Genomic DNA, 26,797 nt, shown 5'->3' with positions numbered 1-26,797 from the left:
TGTGAAAACCTACAAGTAACATCCTACTCAGTGGTGAAAGACTATGTTTTTCCTTAAGATTAAGAACAAGGCAAGGATATCCGCTCTTGCTACTAACTATTCACTATTTTATTGGAAGTTCTAACTAGGGTAGTTAAATGAGATAAAGAAATAAAAGGCATACGCATTGGAAAGGAAGAAGTAAAGCTATCTCTTACTTGCAGATGGCATGATCCTACATATAGAAAATCCCAAAGAAGCCAACGAAAAACTACTAGATTTAAAAAAACAAGTTCAGCAGAGTCGAGGATACAAGATGAACACACAAAAATTAGTTGTGTTTCTATACGCCAGCAGTGAGCGATTGAAAAGGAAATTAAGAAAATTATTTTATTTATACTAGCACCCAAAAGAATAAAATACTTGAGAATATATTTAACCAAGGAGCTGAAAGACTTGTATGCCAAAAACTGTAAACAACCCTGAAAGAAACTTTAAAAGACATAAATAAATGGAAAGCCACCCCATGTTCATGGATTAGAAGGTGACAGTACTCCCCCAATTGATTTATATATTCAGCACATCTCTATCAAAACCCCAGCTGCCTTTTTGCCGAAATTAACAAACTTACTGATCCTAAAATTCATACGGAAATGCAAAGGATCCAGAATAGCCAAAACAATCTTGAAAAGAACAGTTGGAATACTCATATTTCCTAATGTCAAAACTTACTACAAAGCTCCTAATAATCAAGATATGGTACTGGTACAAGGTCAGGCATATAGATCAATGGAATACAATTGAGAGTCCAGAAATTAACCTTTACTTTTATGGTCAAATGATTTCTGACAGAGGTGCCAAGACAGTTCAGTGGGGGAGAGAACAGTTTTTTTCAAAAAGTAATGCTTAAGACAACTGGATATCTACATGCAGAAGAATGAAATTAGAGTCCTATCTCACATCTACACAAAAATTAATTTGGAATGGATCATATACCTAAATATAAGAGCCAGAACTGTGAAACTTTTAGAAGAAAAATAGGAGTAAATCTTCATGACCTTGGGATAGACAGTAGCTTCTAAGATGTAACAACGAAAGTACAAATGACAAAAAAAGAGCTTTTCTATAAATGTACCATTAGGAACTTGAAAAAACCTACTAAGTGGGAGAAAATATTTGCAAATCATATAAATAATAAGGGACCGATAGTTAGAATATATACAGAACTTTTACAACTCAATAATAATAAAAATGACAAAGGAATAAACATTTCTCCAAAAAATATATTTAAATTACCAGTAAGCACTGGAAAAGATGCTCAACATCATTAGTCTTTAGGGAATGCAAATCAAAATCACAGTGAATGCCACTTTACACAACTAGGGTGGTTGTGATCGAAAAGAAATGATAAGTATTGGGGAGGATATGGAGAATTTGAAACCCTCATATTTGCTAGTAGGAATGCAAATTGGTACAGCCTCTGTGGAGAAGTTTGGCAGTTCCTCGAACGTTAAACATAGTTTGCCGTCTGACCCAGCAATTCCACTCTTAGGTGTACACCCAAGAAAAATGAAAGCATATGTTCACACAAAAACTTGCATGTGAATATATGCAACATTATTCTTATGAGCCACAAAGGAAACAATCCAAAAGTCCCTCAACTGATAAATGGATAAACAAAATGTGGTGTATCCATACAATAGAATATTATTTAGCCATGAAGAGAAATAAAATACTCATTCTTGCTGCAACATGAATAAACCTTGAAAACATTATGTTAAGAAGCTATTGACGAAACAAGCATGTATTATATGATTCCATTTATATGAAATGTCCGGAATAAGCACATTTATAGAGACAGGAAGTAGATCAGTGGTTGCCTAAGGCTGGGTATGTTGGGGGTGAAGTTGGGGGTAACCACTGATGGGCAATGGGTTTCTTTTGGGAGTGATGAGAATATTCTAAAATTGATTGTAGTGATGATTACACAACTCTGTGAATATACAAAACCTTGAGTTATACAATTTAAATTATTATAAGGTATGTGAACGATAACTAAGTAAAGGGTTTTTTTTTAATCCTCACCCAAGGATTTTTTTTTAAAATTATTGATTTGAAAGAGAGAGAGACATCTAGGTGAGAGAGAAACATCAATCCATCAAACCATTGCCTCCCAGACCTGCAACCTTTTGGTGCATCCTTTTCAGTGCTTACTGATCATTTAAATATTGGGTTATTTTTCTTTTATTATTCAGTCATAATAGTTCTAGATATATGAGAGACAGAAAAAGAGAGAGGAACAGAAAGAGAGAGAGAGAGGAAGAGGAAGAGAAAGAGAAATAACCTGTGTGAGAAACATCAGTTGGTTGCCTCCTGAGCGCTCAACCTTTTGTCACTCCAACCGGCTGAGCCACCCTACCAGGGCTTTTTTTGTTTTCTAAGAAGAGAGTGACCTATTATGTTAAATGTTGCAGACAGATAATAACTGAGAATTGAACATTAGTTTTAGCAATGTGGAAGTCATTGGTGACTTTAACAAAAACTTTCAGTAGCGTGATAGAGTGGGTTCAAAAACGAATGGGAAGAGCCCTGACGGGGGTGGGTCAGCTGGTTGAGCATTGTCCTCCAGAGTGAAAGGTGGCTCAGTTCCTCGTCAGGGCACGTGCCTGGGTTGTGATTTCGTCCCTGGTTGGGGTGTGAGTGAGTGGCAACTCTGATCAGTGCTTCTCTCATGCATCGATGTTTCTCTCCACCTCTTTCTCCCTCTCTTGAAAAATAAATAAAATCTTTTAAAATTAAAAAAAAAAAGAATGGAAAGAGAAAAATTGGAGATACAGTGTGTAACAGCTCTCAGAGAAATTTTCTATCAAAGGAATAGAGTAATGGGTCAGCAGATGGAAGGGGAAATGGAGGACTGGGAGAGGTTTTTGTTTTGTTTTAAGATAGGAGACATATATTATATGCTGTTTATATGCTGATAGAAATGATCCAGTAGAGAAGGAAAAATGATGTTTCAGGAAAGAAGTGAGAATTGCTGGTGAATACAAAGTAGAGTGGGGTTGGGCTAATGGACAGTATATATCAGAGGGAAGGCAGAGTAAAGTGGCAAGTAGATAAAGGACAAGAGCATGTAGAAGTTCTCATCTGAGTACTTTTATTTTACTTGATTTGATTTGATTTGATCTTATGAATTAAGAAACCAAGAGTGAGAAGTGGGAGAGGTTGGAGGTTTGAGAAAAGAAATCATATGGCAGAGCCATATAAGAGGGTGGGAGAATGAGTGGATGAGGAAATTGTAGTAGAATTGTCTACCCAGCACCAAATACCCACAAAAGGTAGTACTAACAAATTTAAAGTAAATGAGACTAGTTCACATGATCTTGGCTCCGTCTTTAGCCAGTTCAGCTGTGTGGGTGCAGATACTAAGATTTAACATGGTTTGGGGTTTTGCCAAGGAATTCCTTATCCTGCAATTCTGAAATTTAAAAAAGTTCTGAAAACTCAGTTTTGGGGGTTTTTTTGGTTTGGCAAACCATTGTGGCAACATCTGATCTGAATGGTCATAAAGGTATATAAACCTATAAGGTTTATTTATCCCACTTAGTCGGGAATAGTCAAGTATTTTGCTATAGAAATGTTAATGTGTTTGACTTTGGGGTGCTGCCCTAGGCTCTGCTAGAGCATTTATAGTAGTATATCCTAAACACTCTGAATTTCAAGACACATCAATCCCCAAGGTATTGTGGATCTGTACGACAAAGGGTCGGCATGCAGAGGAATGATTATCCTGATGAACTATGAGATTGCATCCACCTGAGTAAGGAGGGCAGTGAGCGCGTGGGGAGAGGAGCAGGGATGACAACAAGGTAGCAGGATCAATGGGTTATTGATACTGGTGGGGCTGAAGAATTATTGGAGTCTGAATGCCAGAGAGAGGAAGCTAGAAAGACTGGTTGAGGTTTGTTTCAGCTGGGCTTTTAGTCCTTAAAGGACATGATTACAGAATGTAAGTTAGTACTACCCTCTCAGTTCCTTTCTTGTGAGTCCTATAAAGTAAAATTGTCTCTGGTTCTGAATGACATCCTCTTTATTCTTTTAAGACAAATGACATATCGTATGGTGCCATTAAAGGAAACATTGCCAAAGACTGCCTGAAATAGTCTTGTTTGAGCTGGTGTCTCAAAGAATATGCAATCCCTCTCCCCACCTTTATTACTGATAGAAGAAGAAGAAAAAGATAACGCACCAGGACATCTGCCTGGTGACGAGGGGGCAGAATACTGGAATTGGGGACCGCTGGAAATGCTAAAAAATAGCACTTTCTCTGCATTGTTACTTTTGGTATGGATTGGGAAGAATGGTTTAATGGTCAGTTAGTCCTTGTAAAATTCATTTTATTGGTAGGAAGAAGAAAGGAAAAAGCAAACTGACAAGAAGTAGTTCCTTAACATTTGCTTTGCCCAATTCTTACTGTCTTCACACATCAAATCCTAATAGTGATAGTGATTTACTTACACTTCTACTTAATAATTAGACATTGGGAGACACAGTATGTCATGCCTAATGGAATATATGGGGTCTGATGAGAAAGTTTTCTGTTTTGACTAATAAATTTTAATCCAAATGGCCAAGCCTAGTGAAATATTATGGCCTTTGAAATATTTTAGAACTTGTACTGAGAAAACAGTGTTACTTTATCCAGTGAATGAATTTATTATCCCTTCCAAACCACAGGCCTTAGCTCTGGCTTCAGAGAGGAGGCTGAATCAGACAGTGGAAAAACTAATCAAATCCTTGAAGACTAAGGGCGGTGAGGCAGTGAGGCTGACTTTTTCAGTGGTAGCCTGTAGCTCTACATTTTCTTATTTTAGTAACCAAAGGTAGGTTATTTGTAACTTCACTATTAAGATATACTTGGATTTTATTCACACATCCGGATTTCCCTCCATTCTTTTCTTTGTTATTTTTCTTGTAAATATTGTACTTGCCATTGCAGAAGTTGGGTGCTTTTCATCCTTGATCGTGAGATCTACAAGACCACTTGTTACTTAACTCTTTGATTTTAGAAATATTTTTGAATAATCACACTGTGCAAGGCAGTATGCAGAATTCTGTAGGAGGTACGCATTTGAGTCAGACTGTACCCTGCCCTCAAGAAGCTTACAGCCAAGCAAAAGAGAGAACATAAGCATAAACAACCAGAAGGCTTGGTGAGGGCGTATTAATGAATTTAGAAGAGAGAGAAATGAATAGCAGTTTGGGAGAATTTGAGAATGCTGCGAGGGGGAGGACATGGCATTCGATGGAGGTCTTCAAAGGATAGACAGGGTTTGAGAGAGGAGGTGATTGAGGCGTGGGGGGGGGCACTTCACATACTCTGTGATCAGGGTATGGTGGAGGCAGTCACAGGTCACTGAAAGGGAATAGCAGTTCGTTGTTCAAATAGAGTAAGTGATAATGAAGATCATGGTCTAGTTCGGAAAAGTCCTGCAAATAATAGCTTACTTTTCAAGTGTTGACTTACTATTTTGTGAATTTTCTGTGATTTTATATTCTCTCCCTTCCATTTTGCTTTTCCTTCATTTCAAATCTTATTTGTTATTTGTTACCTATTATTGAAAATCAGTAGAAAGGAAAATTGAATTATTGTACTTGTTCATTGTTAGCAACTGTGGTGATTTAGCTACAGGAGGTGTTGAATTTTTTTTTGTCCTAAATGGGTTTTCAGATCCTGAATATTATTATCTGTTGTTGACAATATTTCTATTACTTGAATACTTACTTTTTGCTAAATGCTTTACTTTGGCATCTTTTAAAACCCCAAATCAACTTTACAAGGTACAGTTATCACCACATTATGGAGGAGGAAACTGAGTCCCAGAGAGGTGAAGTTAACTTGTCCCAACTTACACAGCTAGCAAGGGGCATAGCTGGAATTCAAAACCCAGCTATGTCAGACCCCAGAGCCACGGCATTATTCTGACTCGTTGGCAGATATTCATAGTTACATTGAACCGGGCAGCACATATATGCATGAAAGCTCATATCTAGAAGCATTAGATCCTAGGAAATGGGAGATGGAAACCTGCCACTGGGATTTGATAAACCTATTTCCTAGATAAAATATATTTAAACAGAAAATGCTATATTGAAGTTAATGCAGATCATTATTACAAAAATGTCAAGACATCTTTCTCGCAGTAAAAAGATCAACTCGAAGATACTACAGAAAGGACCAGGGTTTATTCTTTCCTTTATGTCCCTTGCTTTAGGAGACATATCAGTGAAAAAATTGCTGCGTGGGATATCTGAGAGTTTCCTGCCAATGTTCTCCTCTAGGACTTTTATGGTGTTGTGACTTATATTTAAGTCTTTTATCCATCTTGAGCGAAATAAGCCAGGGGGCGAAAGACAAATACCATATGATCTCACCTATAAGTGGAACCTAACCAACAATACAAAGCAAGGAAAATAAGACCAGCAACACTGAAAGGAAAAAGAAATCAACAGAGACAAGAGGGAAGGAGGGAGGGGGGGCGGGGAAAAGGAAGGGAAGAAGAAAGTCAAGGAACATATAGCAAGGACTCATGGACAAAACCAAAGGGGAAGAGCTGAGGGAGGGAAGGAGGGAGGGGGCAAGGGAAAGTGGTGGGGGGTAGGCAGAGACAAATGTATTTGAAAAAATAAATTAAAATAAATAAAAAAAAAAAAGAAAGGACCAGGGTATTGGGGGGTGGTTAGAGGAAGTACGGATGATCTATTCTTTCTCTTTTTTCCCTGAGAAAAACCAACTTTTTCCTTTGGGAAATGAGACCCAAGGGGGAGGATTGATCTACATTATTTTAACAGTGAAAGAACAAGACCTGTTTTAATATATTTCCTTTCATTTGGATTAAATAGTTTTTGTTTTCATTTTTTAAATTCAGGTACTCTTGGGATGGTTAAAAAAAAAGAAAAGAGTAACTCTCACCCACTTAAAATAACTCACCCAGTTCTGTAGGCTGTGTGAGACATGTCAGAAGGAGAATATTGTTTGGGGAGAAGGAATTACTGGTAATGGCAATGACAAAAACAGGTAGGTCCCTCAGTTGCTTAGGTGGATAGTTGTTCTCTGGATTAGAGTCAGGGTATCATATCATTCCTTTTGTTTAAAAACAATGACAAGGACTGTGTGTGTGCATGTGTATGTGCATGACAAACAAAAATTATCTTTTTTCCCTGAAATAACATCTCCCCTCTGTGTATATATTCATTGAGCTCCTTCAGTGGGCCAGTGCAGGGAATAGAATGATGAGCAGAGTCAAACACACTCTCTGCTCTCTGTAAAGCACACAGTCAGCTAATGAAAGAAGTTGACATTAATCAGGTAATTCACTCATAAGATATAAACTAAGTACAACAAAAACATAGTGTGTATGTATGTAGAGGGGCCCATATAAGTAAGGTTTCCCTGGGGAAGAGATGATTAAGCTGAGGTTTAACAAATGAGTAGAGAAGAGTGGGATGTAAACAGGTAAATGGTTAGGGACGCATGTTCTGCGCAGTGCATGTGCAGAAAAGGACTCCGTGGTGGGAGTGAGCCTGGGAGGGTTTCAGGTACGGAGGAAACGCTGGTGGGACTGGAGTGCGGAGGTGGAAGACTAGGCTGGAGAGGCAGATAAGGGACCAGACTGTGTTGGGCCTTTAGGCTGTAATAAGAATTTTATCTTCTGGCATATTTGCAGTTTGAAAATATTACTCGGACTATAATGAGGAGAGCAAAATGGAGGAGGGGTGAGAGCACATTTTACTAAGGAAATTATACTAACTCAGGTGAGACCATGTCTGTTTCATTCTTCACTGTTTTCCTAGTATACTTAATAAATATTTATGGCGTGAATGAAAAAAAAATAGCCTGTACTAGGTATAGCCGGTGGAGATAGAGAAAAATGGACAGATCCATGAATTAGCAGATCACATATAAAAGACTTGGAGATAGATTAGATATTGAGCGTAAGGGAAAAGGAATTCCAGGGATAATACTTAGGTCATTGAAGTCTTGAGAATACAATGAAATTCTTGGGGAAAGCATATAGAATGAGAAGAAGAGATAGCTTGGACCTGACCCTTGAGGAATGTTAACAATTAACGTTTGGGGAGAAGAGCTGGCTGCATGTGGAGTAAAACAAAAGAGGTGCCTCAAAGATTCCGGGAACAGAGTGTTTTAGGAAGATGAGACTGTCCAGTGTCACTTGCTTAATCAAGAAGCCTAGTATGATGAGTCATGACAGATGTCATTAGATGTGGAGATCTTCAGTTCTTGGCATGAGTTCTCAGTGGAATAATGGAGGCAGAAGTATCATGGTGGTATAAAGGTGGTTGAGGAATGAGTAGGCAATATGGAAAGGAAGCAGAACAAAGTTACCTATGGGGAACGGGTCATTTTGTGGCAATTTTATACTATAGACATGTATAGTTATTCTTTCCCAGCTATTTGAAATTATAGTATATGTGGATTTATTTTTTGTGTATTTCAAATAAAGTATGTAGAAATTGCATGTGACTCCTTTTGGGGATAATTTGAAAGACTGGAGAGCTGAGAACAAAAAAGAAAAATGGTGATAAAGTAGGAGGCAGAGCAGAAATAGATGTATTTTCACTGAGAATTCTTGTGGGAACTAGAGGAGCAGCTGAGGGAAGAGTAAACCCAAGCCTTGTGAGTCTGCTTTTTGTTATCTCTCAATGACAGAGGGACAGAAATGCATGTAGGAGGATTTTACTTCACTTCTTACACATGCTCTCTATTTATTGGGGAGGGAGTTTGAGAAAATCTTGACTCAGCAATGTTATGTTAAGTTAAATAGAAGGTTTGCCTTAAGCTTTTTTCCATCTCAAGCATCTGTGGCTATGAGCCATGGAAGGCTGAGAGGTACGAATCAATAACTATGGGTCACAAATTCAGAAAGCCAGGGAATAAGTGTCCATTAAACCAAATGCTTTAAAAATTACTTGGCTTTTAGACAGTGGTGTCAAAACAATTCAAAGAATAGTCTTTCAGCAAATGGTGGAATTGGATATCCACAAGCAAAAGGATGAGGTTGGACCCCTGACTCACACCATACACAGAAGTTAACTCAAAATGGATTACAGATCTAAATATAAAAGCTAAAACTATAACATAGTGCTTAGAAGAAAACAGGAGTAAATCTTTATGGGTTAGGCAATAGTTTCTTAGATAGAACACCAGAAACACAAATGACCAATGGAAAAAAATAGACTACATGAAAATTAAAAGCTTTTCTATTGCAAATTGTGCCATCAAGAAAGCGAAAAGACAACCCGCAGAAGGGAGTTGAGAAGGGACTAGTATCTGGAATATATAAGGTACTCTGACAACTCAATGATAAAAAGGCAGCCTAATTAAAGAATGGACAAATCATCTGAACAGATATTTCTCTGAAGAAGATACACAAATGGCTGGTAAGCACAGGAAGGTGTTCAACCTCATTAGCTATCAGGGAAATGCAAATCAAAACATAAGAAGATGAGAGAATACTTTTCACCCACCATGATAACTAGCATCAAAAAGTCAGATGATAACATGTCCTGGCAAAGATGTAGAAAAATTGGACCTCCCAAATACTGCTAGGAATGTAAAGTCATGTAGTTACTTTGGAAAACAGCCAGGCAATTTCTCAAAATTTTAAACATAGACTAACTACATGACCTAGTAATTCCACTCCTAGGTCTATATCCAAGAGAAATGAAAGCATATGTTTACACACAAAAAAAATTGTAATGACTGCCCATAGCAGCATTATTCATAATAGCCATGAAGTGAAAACAACTAAAATGTTCCTCAACTCATGAATGATTAAAAAAAAATATGGTGTATCCATACAATAGAATATTATTCAGCCATACAAAGGAATGAAGTACTACAACATGGATGAACCTTGAAAACATCTTAAGTGAAAGAAGGCAGTTGTAAAAGGCCGTATACTGTAGAATCCCATTTATATGAAATGTTCAGAATGGGCATATCATAAAAACAGAAAGATCGGTGGTTTCTTAGGGCCACAGGGATAGGTGCTGGGATATGCTGGGTGTGACGGCTCACAGATACGGGGTGGGGATGAAAGTGTACAGGAGTTAAATGTGGTGATGATTGCATGACATTGAATTTAATAAAACGCTAAATTATATACATTTTCAGTGGACAAATTGTATGGTAAATGAATTATATCTCAGAGCTGTTAACAATCATTTGGCATTATCTTCAGCAAATCAAAATAAATGTCATTGGTATTATTTGTAGTGTATTGCCATGTTTAGAAAACAAAAATATTCCTAAGGGTTTTAATCAGTTATTTCCTCATTCCTCCTGCCCCTTTTTCCCCTGTAGGAATTGTAAAATTTCTCAGTGTGAATTTACAGACTGGGAAGATTTTTCTGAAACATCTATACTCTTTTTCTCTGGGTATTATTAAATTAATACTGACAAATTTTTCTTGGGTTCTCCATTACGTAAGAAATACTAATTGTACAATACTGTGGTGCTAAGAACTCCTGAAAGGTAAAAACTTCCCATACTTTTAGGCTTTTTCCTAATTACTTGCATATTTTAAAATAATATATACTTCTGTGGACTTATCAGCTTTAGTCATTTATCAAATCATCTCTTGACTTTTGGTAATGAGGCCCTAGCTCTCCTATCCCCCCTTCCACAGTCACAGTTTTCTGAAAACAAGTCAGTGTTTACACTGGTATGACTCTATTAATGTTGTTCACAAGTAGTATATTGTGATTCTATTTCCTTACACATTTGTTTTTTCCTAGAGCTAATACTGTGTGTTTTTAAATGATTTGCTTAGCTTTCTAGCTCTTGGTATTTTTTCCCCACTTCCTTGGAATGCCTTGAGTACATAAAATAACCTATAACTTTCCCCCGCCTTCTGCCTTTTCCCCTGGAGACCGTCCCCCTGGAGTTCCCTGGACTTTGTTCCTTTCTGGAACGGCTGCTCCCTGGGCCGCTGCCATCTGCAGCCTTGGGGCTGGCCGTAGCTCCTTTCCTGCATTAGACCTGTTTCTTAACATCTCTTTCTTGCTGTGTGCTCTCATTTTACTGAAGCACAGCTTCCTGTGAAAGAGTGTGTGGAAAGTAAATTGTTGGGTCCTTGCATGTGTGAAATGTCTTTATGTAACTCTCATACTTGCTCAACACTTTGGCTATGTATGGAATTTGAGGTTGAAAGTCAATTTTCCTCAAAATTTTGAAGGCATTGCTCAGCTGTCCTCTGCTATCTGCTATTGCTATTGAGATGTCTAATCTCATTTAGATTTTCATTCCTTAATAGGTAGGGTGACTATGTAATTTATTGTAAAAACTGGGACACTTGAGGTACTTGCCTGAAAGAATACTAGGACAACAGGCATAAGCCGGGACTCTGGGGTAAACTAGGACATGCGGTCACCCTCTTTATATGTGACCTATTTTTTCTCTAATCATTTAGGATCTTCTCTTTGCTTCTAGTGTTCCACATTTCATGATGATATGTCTTGGGAAAAACCTTTTTTTCATTTGTTGTACTAGATCTTTGTAGGTTCATTCCTGTCTTTCAATTTTGGGAAATTTTCGTTATTTTTTAAACAAGGTTCTCCCAGCCTTTGTTGTCAGGTGCTTGACATCCTGGATTGTCCTCCAGGTTTTTTCTTCTCTCACAAATAAGCAAGGGGATATTATCTTTTTGCCTTTTAGCTTTATAGCTGAAATGCTTTTGTACGTTTATGTTCCAGTCCTATTGAAATTTAAATTTTTCTCTGCGTTTAATTTCGTTTCACTTTTTTCTCAGTATTCTGTTCTTATGGAAGTGTATCTTCATTCACTTCTTTGAGGGTGTTGTTTTCCCTCCCTTTCTCCCTTCCTTCTTTCCTTCCTTCCTTCCATCCGTCCATCCGTCCATCTATCTGAGGTTTCTTTTGGCTAACTACCGCCCTCCACCGCCGCCTCCCCCCCCACCCCCCCGCCCCCGCCACATTGCTTGCTTGAGTCCCTTTTTTTCCTGTTTTGGTCTATGTCTGAGGCTTTCCTCAGATGCTGGTGATCCTTAACTGTCTCTTCATATTTAAGAGGAAGGCATTCAAAAGTATCTCTGAGCCATGGCTGGTGTGATTCAGGGGAATGAGTGCTAGCCTGCAAACCAAAGGGCCGCCGGTTCGATTCCCAGTCAGGGCACATGACTCAGTTGAAGGCCAGGCCCCCAGTAGGGGGTATGTGAGAGGCAACCACACATTGATGTTTCTCTCCCTCCCTTCCCCTCTCTCTAAAAATAAATAAATAAAGTGTCTCTGAAAACTGACCATGGCTTTTTGGCTCCTTTATAATTGTGCTGGGAACTCCCCTCTTTTGGTTGGAATATTCTCAAATGTCAGAACTTGGAAATTCCATTTTCTGGGGAGAACGGGGATCAGGCATGCAGCTTCTCCAGAAGAGACTTGCCCTCTACTCTCCTGGCCAGGCAGTTTTATATCTGGGTCCTTGCGTTTGGTGTGTAGGGTGTGGGAAGAGGGCAGAAGGTCCCAGAGATTAGCATAGTGCCATTCCCTTATACCTCACCCCAGCCTTCTGTGCCTTGTATTTCTCAGTCTGGAGCTTTTCTCCAGAGACTAAAACTTCCTTTTTCCCCTGGTGAGAGGAGGTACTAAGAGGCAGCTAATCACTTGGCTGTGTGGGATAATGGAGAAGCCCAGTGGTTCGTCCCCTCCCCCTTCTCCACCTTTCAGGGTAACTGCCACTCTAAGAGCTCGTCCCCACAGGGCTTCTGTGGGTCTCATTTGCTCCACCCTCACCTTTATTCCCTCTGGACCCTTGAGTGATAACTTCCTTTTACTCCTCTATCTCCTGACTGTCTTTGAAAAATTTATGAAAATCTGCTCTCATTAGTTCCTTTCTCTTTCTTGTCGGTTAATACATTTATTCTTCCACTGTCTTTTCAACAGTTTGAGAAGGGAAAAGGGATAAACTAATGTGTTCAATCTGCCATTTTTGACTGATCCTGGCATGCATGTTTTCTAGGCAAAGTATTATAAATACTGATTAGATGCTGCATAGTACTAGCAGTGCTCTTCCTCATGTATGTTGTTATGGGCGAACTAGGCTTTTGTGGGCTGACCTGCAAACCTAACTGTATCTATCATTTTCCTCTAGAACTAGAGAAACAATCAAGCTTTTCTGAGTTGTCTCTCTGGAGAAGTTATAGCAGGCTAGAACAAAAATATTTCATACATCTCTCCTTTTTCCGAGTCACATAGAAAATTACAAATACTGTGTCATCATTGTCAAAATTAAAAGTTCCAATAATGGTAACCAAAATATGAATTTTAATGGAAAAGTTTGTTCCTAAAGTTCTGCTATAAAAATTGAACCCTAAAGCTTCATTTCTTTTCTGCAACTTTTTTGAAAGTTTTCCTAATTAAATTTAAACCGAGTGATAGTGATAACATGGGAAATAGTAATAGCCATGGGAATAGTTTACTTGTATTTTCTTGCTGCTTTCTTATTTTTTCTTGCACACAACTGGATCTTCTGAAACATGGGGCTGAATAAACTACACTTCACCAGACAGACCAAGAAAATCATCTTCCTAATCACAAATGACTAAGAATTGCTGTGCAAGGCACATGGGTAGTGGAAATGCACCCAGAATATGTCAAGTGCCCAGAGTGCTGGAAAGGAAACGCTGCACCAGCCTGGTGTCTGAATTACAGAGGCCACTGCAAGTGTAATGGATCCACTGCAGTTGTGCGGCTCCGATTCTCAGCCTCCGGGAAGGGCATATGGGGCTTTCTTCCAGAGGATCGCCCCTTTTGTGCTGGGGCAGCCTTCCATGAGCACTTGCTCCCAGTGGCCGTGACAGCCCCAGTCTCAAGGGATCAGAGACAATTAGGAAAACCAGGAACAGTTGTTGTAATCTCTTATGTGGCTGGAACAAGGTAAGGGCAGTGAGATGCGACCATTCCATTATTTTTCTTCCTTTTTACTTTTTTCTTTCTCTTCTTTTTCTTCTTTATCTAAAAAAAAAAATTTTTTTTTATTACTAACCTCTCCCCCTTCTCCCTCCCAACCTTGCTTTTGACAGCATATTGACTAGGGACCAGAAGCCCATTTTTGCTTAGCCTTCAGGGCAGCTGTGTACAGAGTAGCAGTGTGACATAGGTTTACTGTGTCGTATGTCTGTGTAACACTGGATTTGGATCTTGTATTTAGCTGCCAGAAGTGACTGTGATGAAGTAGGAGAGATAAACTGATAGATTGGCTGCCAGAAAGATGTTGGGAATCAATCAGATAAACAGGGTAGAGAAATAGCTTGCTGTTTTCTAGTGATAATAAACCAGTGGCCTCTGGTCTCTGCATTTTAAAACGTAATTGCTGTAGCAATAATGTCCAAAAAAGCAAATGAAAAAACATCACAGGCAGTTTTTTAATTGCAATTGAGATATCCTTTTCCTTTTTGCAATAAGGATTCATCTTATATGGAAATTAATATTTTTATAAATTTGTTTTACTTCTTTCAGTGCCTACTTACCTAAACAAATGAAAATGAGAGCATGAACTACTTTTGTAGGAATTTATTCCTCCTTCTGTATCATCCCGCAGACTTAAGCTGTTTAACTCAGTGAAATATCTATATTGCTACCATGCCTTACCTACAAAACAATTACTTACTTTTTGTGAAGAAACGAGTTTTAAAATCAAACCTGTATTATTGACAGGTGATTAGCAGAATCTAGTTTATTTTGGTTTCTCCCCTTAGATTTCTCTCAGAAGATTTTTGGAATTTTGACCTCTGTTGCTATTTCCCTACATACATATAGCACTTGTATAGGAGAAATGATATGCAGTTTTACTACTGTAATTTACAGTTCTCCTCTTTTAAGTTTTAACTTTTAAATATATTACTTCTCTTCACACAGAACTTTAAGATCCAATGCGAATGCTTAAGTCTGTGTGAAAGATACAGCTTTAGCTTTTGACTGCATGCAGTGGACTACCCAGGATGAAGAGGAGAGTGGGAGGATAGGTTAGTGTTCCCATGGAGTTAATTGTATAGGATGAGAGACTTGTTTGTTCTCTGTGTTGTATTTGCAGTACAAACACGTCTTTCTTTAGGTTCTCTTTTAAAATTATTGTGGCTGCGAATGTGTCGGTGTCATACAAGGTTAAATCACTTCATAGTCAGCAGGGTAAGAGTATCGGCTGTGGAAAGCAAGAAAATGAAGTCCACACTTTTAATTACATATAATAAAGGCTTTTGCCTGAGGAAGACCTTCCTGACTGCTGGAGGTTATAGGTCAGAAGTTAACCACGTACCATTATCCTATTGGTGAGAAGCTGATGCATCTTCCCTTTTGCCACACAGCCCTTCCCACCTGACCTTTTAAAGATTCTCCATTGATATCGATGAGGTGGACAAAACTAATCATAAAAACAATGAAGGGAATGTTGCAGATTCATTGATCCATTTGAAATGAACTGCAGTGCAATAAGTCTTCCAAATGGGCTCGTATTCTCAGCTATTGCTGTAGCCACCTTTTTAAAGATATATAAATATGAAAGGGTTAATGGGAATTCAGTCATGCTCTTGTCACTGGGTTGTTCCTTATTGATTGCAGTTTTAGAGATGTTGCTATGCCAGTCAGAATTCCTACTGTGCCCTTTTAAAATCAGTTGGTGATGGGGGAGGATAAATAATACAGCTGCTTTCCTTTTTTTCCTAGCTCCTTCGAGAACTCATAGAACGGAAGACCAGCTCATTGGATCCCAATGATCAGGTGGCCATGGGAAGGTAATTTAGATAAGGCTCTGTATTTATGCAAGCCGCCTACATCATAGTTTCTCCCTTAGAATCTTCTTAATTCTGCCACCAAAGCAATGATTGGCCCTATAATTATAAAAGTTGAATAAGGTTATAAGAGCTAGAAAGACTAAGTGATGGAAGCACTAATTGTCTACCCTGCATTGCCTTAAATGCAGTTTCAATAGGAGATTACAAACCACCTATATGTGTTTTGTGCTAGGGTTTGTTTTTCAAAGTCCTTCTTATGCTCTGTGCTCTCTGGTTTGGATTGTGATTGTATCTGTATCAGTCTCTGACCAGAGGATAAAAAGCAACCCCAAACATGTGCTCTCAGCTGTCAGATGTGGCACTGTGCACAACAGGTTCCTTTCTCATAGTCGAATCTGCTTTGTTAGAGTCTGCCCTAATTTAGACCTCCACCCCTTCAGTAAAAGCTTCAGCACAATTAGAAATGGAACGTAGAAGCATTACCCAGATGTCAGGGTGGAATGTAAAGTAGTGAAGGTAGGCTCTTGTGTGCATGCTTCATCCTGCGGGTTGGAAAATAAAAAGGGCACTTAGAGTGCTACCTAATGAATAGTGTACATTTAAATAGCCATGAGCCATAATTTGCAAAAGCATGAAAGGAAACAAAAGCTGCAAGTGCCAAAATAGGATTCTGTTCTGTACAGAGAAGCATTTGGAGAATGCAATGAAAAATTTGTGTTGACAAAATAATTTTATTTGAGTAAAACATTATTTGAATTTTAGGATAGGATGTTGTTGGTATTTTGTGTCTCTCTGGAATGTTATAGAGAGCTGTTCACTATAAATTTAATGTGATAGAGCAAATTGTATTTAAGTGGTGATTATATTGTACATTTATCTCACTTTACAATAAAATAGATTATGGTAATTAAGATTATATTAAGATTACAGTAATTGGATTTCCCTAGATTTTTTTTTTCTGATGTTGAGTTTTCATTGTATAAATCAGGTAAGGTGACTAGCTGTTACTGTTTCTCCCTCTTCTCCATTTTTTCACATTTGTTCAAATGAGCAATTTATGAAGATTTTCTTAGCCCAGTATCTTTTATTTGAAAAATTAATTTCTTAAAATTTAAAATGACTGCAGAATATGTGAATCGTGTTTGGATCTTGACTCAAGCAAACCAACTATAAAATTGAGACAATGAGGAAATTTGAAGACTGATCAAATATGTGATAGTAAAGAATTATTGTTACCTCTTTTTAGGTGAGACAATAGCACTGGGATTATATTGAAGGGAGGGAAGGAGAGCCCTTACCTTTTAGCAATACATCCTGAAATATTACAGATTAAATAAAAATATAAATAAAATGACTGTAAAACTGGTATCAATAGTGGATAATTATTTTTAAATTAGCAAAAATTGGAAAGCACAAGAAAAAGCAGTTGGGTGTTAACAGAGGCTAAATAAGATTTAAAGAATTCATTTGTTTAAACCACACAGTGTTTGCAATATTAGTAATAGAACTTGCTGCACCTAATAAAACATTAAAAGCAAACCCAAGCAGCTGTACTCAATTTGATGGGTTTTTCTACACACTGGTAGATTTAGTGCTTGTCACAGCAACTCCAAATACTAAGGAGCATTGTTAACCAAATTTGTAGTAGAATTTCCCCGCTGCCATTTGTTTTTTTACCATTGCACAAATCCTGTTCAATTGGTTAGTCGCTTTGGCCCCTGACTATCTTGAGGAACTTGATGTAGGTTGATGATTTCTTTCTGCAGGGTTGTTAGTGGGAAGAATTCCAATTTGTCAATATGTATAACTATTTCTGTTAGTGATGACGTATAACATTGCTTGTGAATTTCCCAGGCAGTGGCTTGCAATCCAGAAGTTACGAAGCAAAATCCACAAGAAAGTAGATAGGAAAGCCAGCAAAGGAAGGAAACTTCGGTGAGTTGCTTTTTAGAAAAAATTTTAACGTTATGTTAATCTCTCTTCCCTTGCATTTTGTCTATTATGTCATTTTCTATCTCTTCTGTTGATTTTGTTTTTAAGGATCAGAGAAATAACTGAAACAATATTTGAGACTTTTTTTGACTCAGTTTTCCTTACTGTAAAATGGAAATATGGTTTTAGGGGGTTTTGTTGTTCTCCTGTTGTAAATGGGTAGGTTATATAGTATCTGCATTTCTCTGAAAGAAAAATAATAAGTAAACAAGACAAGATAGTTGAAAGTGTATTAGCTTTAAAAAGTGATTTCTATATAACAATATAAAAACTTTATTTTGGAGTCTTATTTAGAAAAGGATTGTATTTATAGGTTCATTTTCATGATGCTATACATATACAGAGTATACTAAAAAGATACAAAGATTTCAGAGAATGTTAACAATGTGCTTAAATGAGATGAGAAATAGAATTTTTATCAGAAAACCAAGAAATTTCTGACTGGAGAAAAACCCTCAACCCTGTGATCTCCTTAAGAAGTCTTATATATATGCAGATAAGAAAGGAATGAGAATAGGAAGTGATATTTCTATGCTTTTAGACTTACTTTCCTTGTAACTATATATATTACATAATATCATTCACACAAAGCCTCCTTATCAAAGGAACTACTTGTAATTCAGGTGCACATTGAAAAAAAAATCTTAAACTCATTGTGTTAGGCAGGTAGCTAATCCCATATCCTTATTAGAGCTTGCCTGTCACTAAATTCCCTTTGGACAAGTGCAGATCTATCTCCTTTTTAAATATCTTCAGAGAAGCAGATTTCACAACTACTTTAATGAACCTGTTTGAGTATTTAACAAAACTCATCAGGAAATACTTCTTTTCTTTAACTTTGCAGAAATTAACTTTTTTCAGGTGTTGAAATTTTCAAATCTTCATACTTCTCCAGGTTCATTTTTAGTCTGGTGATTAAGAGCAGGCACGCGAGAGGCAGGCTGCCAGAGTTTGAATCCCAGCTTCGACAGGGACTGGCAATTACTTTGGACAAGGCCCTTAAACTCTCTGCGTTAGTGTCTTCATCTGTAAAATGGGGGTGATAATAGTACAGGCTTGTAGGGTTGCTGCGAAGATTAAGAGACTAAGTGTATGTGCAGCTCTTAGAATAGTGCTAGGTAGATAGTAAGCACCATATAAGTCCTTGTTGCCATTATTTCCATCAATGTTCTAGTATTATTCCACAACTGGGTCTGTGCCCCACTCTGGTGTTCGTGTACTTGCTTGCCTCTTTTGTACCTGTAACTTCCATATCCTCTACCCCGTATGGACTTTATAATTGGCCAAGCTTATTTTTTAATTTTGAGGTCAGATTTTTTTCCTCCAATTCAGTGCTTTAAAAATTATTACATATGAGGCAATACATGTTTTCTAGAGGGAGGAGCCCTGGATTTCAAGTTAGAAGACTTGGATTCAAATTCTGGCTCAGTTGGGCTATATAATTTGGGTTGGGTTTTTTTTTTTTTATTCTCTGGGTCTCACTTTTCTCATTTATTAAGTGGAGATAATAATCCCTACTTTATAGATTTGGTTTGATGTTAAAATAATGTGTAAATATCTGGTACATAGTAAGCATTTGGAAGTGTTAGTTTTTTGGTTTCTCTTCTGTTTATCTATTGGCATCACTGTTGTAAATATACGCTCTTCAGAAGAACTGAGAGAGGAAAATATGTCTTTTCTACATATTGTACTGTTATAAATTTTAAAACTATTGGGACAAGTTGCTATTGTTGTGGGCCCCTTCAGAGCAAGAATTGTGCTCTTTTATCCTTTAAGACAGTTCCAACCTTATTATCCACTACCGTGCCTTATAGACGTTAGTCAGCCAGAAAATGTTTTTGGGTGATTATGACAGTAAAATGAATGTGCTCATCAGGTAAAGAGAAATGGCTGTAAGTCTAAACATAACAGATTACAAAATCTGGCTGAGGGTTGGAGAGGTGAGCATGGCAAATAACTTAGGAGAACTACGGGTCTCTTGTTTCCCAAATCAAAATAAATTTATCAGAGTTGTTATTTATCACCTTAAAATTAAAAAAAAAAAAACAGGATTTTTTAAAATAGTGACTGCTTTTGTTATATTTATTTACTAAACTTCATTAAACTGTTTGATAGGGGTATGTGTCACTGTAGTTACACTTCTGTTTTTGTTTTAAGAGTTCATGTATTTATTTTTAGAGAGAGAGGAAGGGAAGGAGAAAGAGAGGGAGAGAAACATCAATGTGAGAATGAAACATCAATCGGTTGCCTCTTGTATGTGCCCCAGCTGAGAACCGAACCCGCACCCAAGGCATGTGCCCTGACTTGGAATCCAAATGAGCCACACTGTTCAGGGCTACACTTCTGTTTTTGTAGCACTTTGATAGTAACTGAGATTTTAAATCCCCATAAATCCAGAGGCATTTGAAATCTTATTCTGGCAATAGGCAAGTAGGAGATAGACATTCTACGTAAACAGAGCTAAACATCAAAATACGAGAAATGGTATATTAAAATATAAAAAGAATTCCTTCTGAGGTTCTAGGAGCCGTATGAGGAGCTGGGTAAGACCATCCTGCCCTCAAGGAGCATGTAGTCTGGGGAGGATGGCAGACAATAAGCCAGTAAGTAACACTGTGCGGGAAGTGCTGTGGTAGAGACCATCCTGCTGTGCAGGTTACCTGACTCACTCGGGGGATGCAGACTGCCCAGGAAGACTTTGTATGGTTCAGCACCCACTCTCACACTGGGCAGACTAGGAACGGGTAGCCCAGTTAAAAGCCAGAAGAATGACATTTGTAAAACTACATTTTGAGCGTATACATGGTCATTCTGGGGAGATGAGGCTGTATGAGTAGTGAGTGCTAGGTTACCACTGTAAGAATCTTGGGCTTTATTCTGCAGACTATAGCCAGTCAGTCACATAAGATTTTAGGCAGAGGAATGTTGTTATCACATTCAGTTGCATTTTAGAAAGATGTTAGAGTGGACTCTCAAGAGTTTCAGCGGGAACTAGGTAGATTGTGGGTAGTATTATTCATGGGTATGTATAAAAAGAGAGCCTGCTAGAAGAAAATCAGTTTTTTGTTTTTGAGGGAGAGAATAGCTTCACTCTTTTAATATGCTGAATTTGGTACAACTTTGAGAAATAGATTTTGGGGGTCAAAGAAGGATTGGGTATTAATAGTAGTCCCTTCTTATCCGCTGTTTTGCTTTCCAGCGTCCCTCCTTATCTGCTGTTTCGCTTTCCGGAGTCCATGATCAGAAAATAATAAATGAAAAATTTTAAAAATAAACAACTCATGAGTTTTAAGATTGTGTGCTGTTTGTATAGCATGATGAAATCTACCCACCACCCCTCCCCCTACCCCACCTGAGGACATGAATCATCCCTTTGTCTAGTTGTATGTGCTGCCTTCCTGTTATTCACTTAGTAGCCATCTTGGTTACAGATCAGTTATAAGATTGAGAGAGAGAGCACATTCACGTAACAGTATATTATTATAATTGTTACATTTTTAGTTATTGTTGCTAATCTCTTACTGTGCCTAATTTATAAATTAAACTTTATCATAGTTGTGTAAATATAGGGAAAAGCATAGTATGTGTAGGGTGCAGTACTGTCTGTGGTTTCAGGCATCTGTGGGTGTCTTGGAACATACCCCTTATGGCTAAAGGGGGACTACTGTGTAGTTGATAGTTTGGAAACAACTTAATTGATATTTTCAAGGAGAATATAGGATGACAAGAGTACAATGCCGAGGAATGTGATAGAGGAAGAGGAGCCCATAAAGAATGCTAGAGAAGAGTAGTTATTGAGAAGCGGGGACAGGAAAAAGTGATGTGAAGCAGTGAATGCAGAGAACGCTTAATAAGGGGTAAGAGTGTTCGATGTCTAAGAGGAGTCAAGTCAGGTAGGGATATTTCATTTGTCATCACATTTCTTCACATGAGGTGCTGCTGGGTGACTACAAAAGTCTAGAAACCAAAAACTAAAGGACTTTCCATACTATAAAAGCCCTTTAGAATTTCTGTTTAAACTTTCACTATCTTGATTGGTTTGTCTCATAGAAGCCTTTTGGAATACAGTTGATGTGCCATCAAAAGGTCATGTGAGCCCTGGCTGGTGTCGCTCAGTGGATTGAGTGGCCGCCTGTGAACCAAAGGGTCACCGATTCGATTCCTGGTCAGGGCGCATGCCTGGTTGCAGGCCAGGTCTCCAGTAGGGGGTGCATGAGAGACAACCAGCTGATGTTTCGCTCCCTCTCTTTCTCCCTTCTCTTCTCTCTAAAAATAAATAAATAAAATCTTTTAAATAAATAAATAAATATTATAATTTATTGTTTAGTTAATAGTAGTATACAGATATTAATGTACTGATTACGATAATTTCACTATATTTAGGTAAGTTAATCTTAGAGGAAGTTGGGTGAGGTTAAACATGAATCTCTGTACTATGTTTGCAACTTTTCTGTAAGTATAAAATTATTGCAAAATAAAAAGTAAAAAGTAATGAATAAGGTCATGTTTTGTTTTTCAATTTTGTCATCCGTATTCACCTGGCTCTCTTTGACCATAAAAGTGAGAGATGTGGTCAGGATCAGAGAGTGATCTTTATTAGTAGCAACAGTGATAACCAACATTTATAAAACTCTCACTGTTGGACCCCGCAGAGACAGAAAAAGCACAGGCTGTGATGCTAAACTATCTCGGTTTGAAATCTGACTTTTCCACTTATGGCCTTGAGACCTTGGGCACTTTACTTTATATCTCTGGGCTGTAATTTCCTCATCTGTAAGGAATGAAGTAAAAGTCACAACTCTTAGGTTGTTATGAACATTAAGTTAGCTAATTCATGTAAAGTGGTTAAAGAAAATAATTCACCCAGCATTGCAGAGCTAGTTAGTAGCAAACAGGGATTTGAGCTAATTGGGCTGATTCCGGAGCCCATTGCAGCTAACCTCTGGCTGTTGGCATTGTTTCCCTCAGCAGGACCAATTGGCCTCTGCAGGTGCCAAAACGACATCTGGGCTACATAAGTATTCTGCCCTGAAGGGTTAAACTAGGTGGCCCAGGCTAGATGAGAATACTATGAATTCTTCCTTAAATTAGACCTCAAGAAGAGCTGGTAGAGTATACTAGCTATCATCACTGATACTAGGTTCTACCATTACGCAAGTTTTACTCTTTGTTTGTGATAGGGTTGGAAAGATAAGCTTTCCAGAAATGTTATAGCAAAAATGAACATTACATTGTGGAAGTATTAGTCAAAATGATAGCAGGTCAGTGGCATCAGCCTAGTCAGACTGAGCATGGCAACTGGCTCACTGGATACTAGGAAGTAATTTATTAAAAAAGACTATTTTGATTTTTAGGAATCATCATAATTATTGATTTTTTACACAGTATTTTACACAGTAGTATATAGAAGTAGATTTCACTGTGATTTAATCAGAACTCATAAATTAATTACACTTTCAGGTCTTTAATAATGAGATATCTTACTGTTTGTATATTCTTCTGCAACAAAATTACATTAATGTTTTCTTAGTATGGTTGGTAAAAGGTGTTTTAATACTAAAACGTATATTCATTCTCAGCAGAACTGAGATTATATGAAATGCATTGCATTAAATACACATTACTAAATTGTCTTTTAATCTGATTGCTCCTTAAAGCTTGCCTTTTGTTATGGAGTTAATAGTTATTGAATATATTGTATTACAGTGTAAAGGTATTCCACAGAGCAGTGCCATACAATAAAAACATGTATTTTTTTGTATGGCACCTATGTAATTTTTAATGTTCTAGTAGCCACACTGAAAAACTAAAAAGAAACAGGTGAACACAATTTTAATGTTTCATTTAACCCAATATATCAAAAATATTATTGCAATAATTTATTATTTTAAAAATTATTAATGACATAGTTTACATTCTTTACTGTATCAAGTTATCAAAATCTGGCATGTGTCTTAGAATTATAGAGCATCTCAGTTCAGATAAGCCACCTTTCAAGTGCTCAATAGCCACAGGTGGCCAGTGGCTAATACAGCTATAGAGCATACTTCACAGTCTTTGTCCAGAAAGTGAATTAACCTGTCTTTGGACACAGCCAAGAATAGTGTTCATTTTTTAGATAGATACCAAACTTTGGTGAAACCTAAAGACACAGTGGAACTTTGGTTCTCAAACTTAATTTGTTCCAGAAAACTGTTCAAGAAGCTATTTGTTCAAAAACTGAATCCCCTTTGTCTCCTGAGAGATGCATGACCGATCATACAGGTACCAGTGTGGGACGATTATCAGGTAGAAAATCCAGACCCGAAGATTTGTTCAACGACCAAGACATTTTTTTCTGTGAACAATTTGGTCAAGAACCAAATTGTTTGAGAGTCAAGACGTTCAAGAACCAATGTTTGACTGTATTAAAATATATCTATTAACAGTATTTATGTTTTATACTTACATAAGAAGGTTAGGTAAATATTTATACTCTCACATATTGATATAACCTCTGGGAGGGCATTTTGACTCAGTTTTTTAATTTTAACTATGTATGCCTTTCAATTCAGCGATTTCACATCTCAGTTTATCCCATAGAAATAGGTGAACAAACATACAGTACTTTATTTATAACTATCTTTACTTCACTGTTTAACATGGTTTTTAAAGGGAGGAGTTTGTATAAATGCCCATCAATAAGAGAAAAATTACAATATATTGAAATATATTGACACAATGGGATGTTCTGCAACTATGAAAAGAATAGACTATAACATGTGGTGCAGTGGAAAAGCTTAATGCAGAGTATTAATTATATTGCAATCTCATTTTTATGTGAAAAATGTATTGTTTATACTTGTCTTATATATGGAAAATACTACAGCCAGACTTAACAGTTTTAATCAACAGTGATTATTTCCACGGGATAGAACTACAAAGGACTTGTCAGTCCTCTATACATTTCTGTATTGGGATGTTAAAATAAGAATTATTATTTGTTATAATTAGGAGATAACAGACATTAGAAAACAAGTATTAAAGGACCCATGGACAAAGCCAAAGTGTAGAAGATTGAGGGTGGGAGGGGCAGGAGAGAGTGGTAGCGGAAAAATGGTGACATAAATGCATTTGAACAATTAAAAAAAAAACAAGTATGAGATTTTGTTTTTGCCTCTTTTAAAAAGTAAAGAATTGGAAGCAATGTAAGTGTTCAAAAATAAGAAAACATATTACGCTGCTTTGACTTCCTGGAGTATGAATTTTACATACAGCTATTCAGATATCGGGGACGGGACGGTGCTTACAATGCTAAGTGAAAAAAGAGGATACAAAATTGTATGTATATAACAGGACCACTGTAAAAGAAACACAACTAACCAAAAACAGTGACAGTTGTTTTTTAGGTGGAGGAGTTATACATATTTTGTGTGTGCTTTATTAGTTTGTTTTCCAAATTTTCTATAATGAATTTGTACTTTTTCTCTTACTTTATAATGAAGAAAATATCATCATTATTATTCTTGTAAAATTCATTTGTTAAGAAAAAGAAATTTGAGAGGCTTAGCTATGGGTGATACAGTAGAGAATCTAATGCTTGATATGTGTAAAAATGTTTTTAAGACTGTTAAAACATAATGCACATGAAAATAGTTATCATATATTTGTTTGTGTATAATGTTTCACCCATCAAGTATTTTTTGGTTAAAATTTTATAATATGCTTACTGTCATACAGCCTTTTCTATTATGATGAACAGAAATGGGTTCTTTCTTTGGGTTCTTTGTGGTATAATTTGGTCTGAATAAAGTCATAAATTTGTTCAGCCCCTTTCACCAGAGAATCTCAAAACATCTTTTTACAAAATGTTGTTTTTCTATTGGCAAGAAATGGAAGTGATGTAACTTAAATTTCTATAACATGTTGGCTGAAGTTCCAGGGGTCAAACTTCATTTAATGGTGAGGGGAATGAAAGACCCAGTGGTCCTGGTGAGTAGAAATGACATGGAATTCTAGAAGTCTTTTCGGACTCAGGGAACCAGTGCTATTGAGTGATGGTGGTGGTGGTGTACCACTGCCTATGTACTGCTGGTAGGTAGCTTTAATGATGCTGAAAAATGATTAAGATTATATATAGGGGAAGAAATTGGGGTAGTCAAGTTCTCATTGTCTTTGAAGTAATGTTTAAGTGTTAGTATATTGCTCAGGGGCACAGAGATCTACTTTTTGGGGGGCTGTGATATAAATGTATCTGTGTTCAACTGCTGCCATGTATTGTGCAATGTACTGTTGCCAGACTTTTCTCCTGTAGCACTAAGGAAAAAAGGTTCTGTAGGGGTAAAGTAAGTGCTGCATGCTTATGATTGTCCCCTGTTCAGCTCTGGAGGCAAATGTTCCTGTGATATGTTCTCGAGTTTGTTAGCTCATAGAATATGTTTCCTTTTCTAGTTTAATAGTTACTAATGTGGCTGCCTGTCTCCTGCTTTATTTAGGTTTCATGTCCTTAGCAAGCTACTGAGCTTCATGGCACCTATTGACCACACTACAATGAATGATGACGCCAGGTGAGTAATAGATTAATTATGTGTCTCAAATAGCTTCATGACAGCCTGCTATTGACCTGTTCTACAGCCTGTCGCCCTCTCCATTTCTCCTTATCAGTTAACCATTTGTCATTGGCATCATAGCAAGGGTCCTTGTCACATCTCTTTGCTCCCATAATTACTATAAAACCAAAAAAAAATTTCCATACATCTCAATGCTGCCTCTGGTGGTTTTTTGTTTGTTTTTGCTGTTTTGTTTTATTTTTAACTTAAGCCATCTGCCTAGAGTATCTGAGCTCTTGTCTAGAACCAGGTCAGTTCAGCACATGCACTTGAGTTATGTTTGGGGTGTTTGTGCATATTCTCTCCTTTTAAAACAGCTGTAGAGATTCCTGTGGAGGTGGGCATGAGGTAGTGTTTACTCAGGCTGCCATTGAGGATTTTTTTAAAAGTATTTTTATAAAAGAAGTACATGAT

The 26,797-nt window shown here is 37.3% G+C and overlaps 1 protein-coding gene across 1 annotated transcript in view; it reads left to right on the top strand.

The window, feature by feature from the left end:
- AATF (apoptosis antagonizing transcription factor) overlaps positions 1-26,797 on the top strand; it is a 103,272-nt gene that overhangs the window by 52,759 nt on the left and 23,716 nt on the right. The window contains exons 9-11 of the mRNA XM_054574836.1: positions 15,736-15,803; positions 17,658-17,738; positions 26,270-26,341. Of these exons, the coding sequence (XP_054430811.1) occupies positions 15,736-15,803; positions 17,658-17,738; positions 26,270-26,341 (221 nt within the window). The remainder of the gene's footprint in view (positions 1-15,735; positions 15,804-17,657; positions 17,739-26,269; positions 26,342-26,797) is intronic.

The sequence above is a fragment of the Pteronotus mesoamericanus genome, unplaced genomic scaffold (assembly GCF_021234165.1).
Source record: "Pteronotus mesoamericanus isolate MK-2021 breed Mesoamerican mustached bat unplaced genomic scaffold, CSHL_Meso_final contig_269, whole genome shotgun sequence".
Lineage (NCBI taxonomy): Eukaryota > Metazoa > Chordata > Mammalia > Chiroptera > Mormoopidae > Pteronotus > Pteronotus mesoamericanus.
The sequence above is the reverse complement of the archived record's forward strand: the minus strand, read 5'-3'. Positions and strand labels throughout refer to the sequence as shown.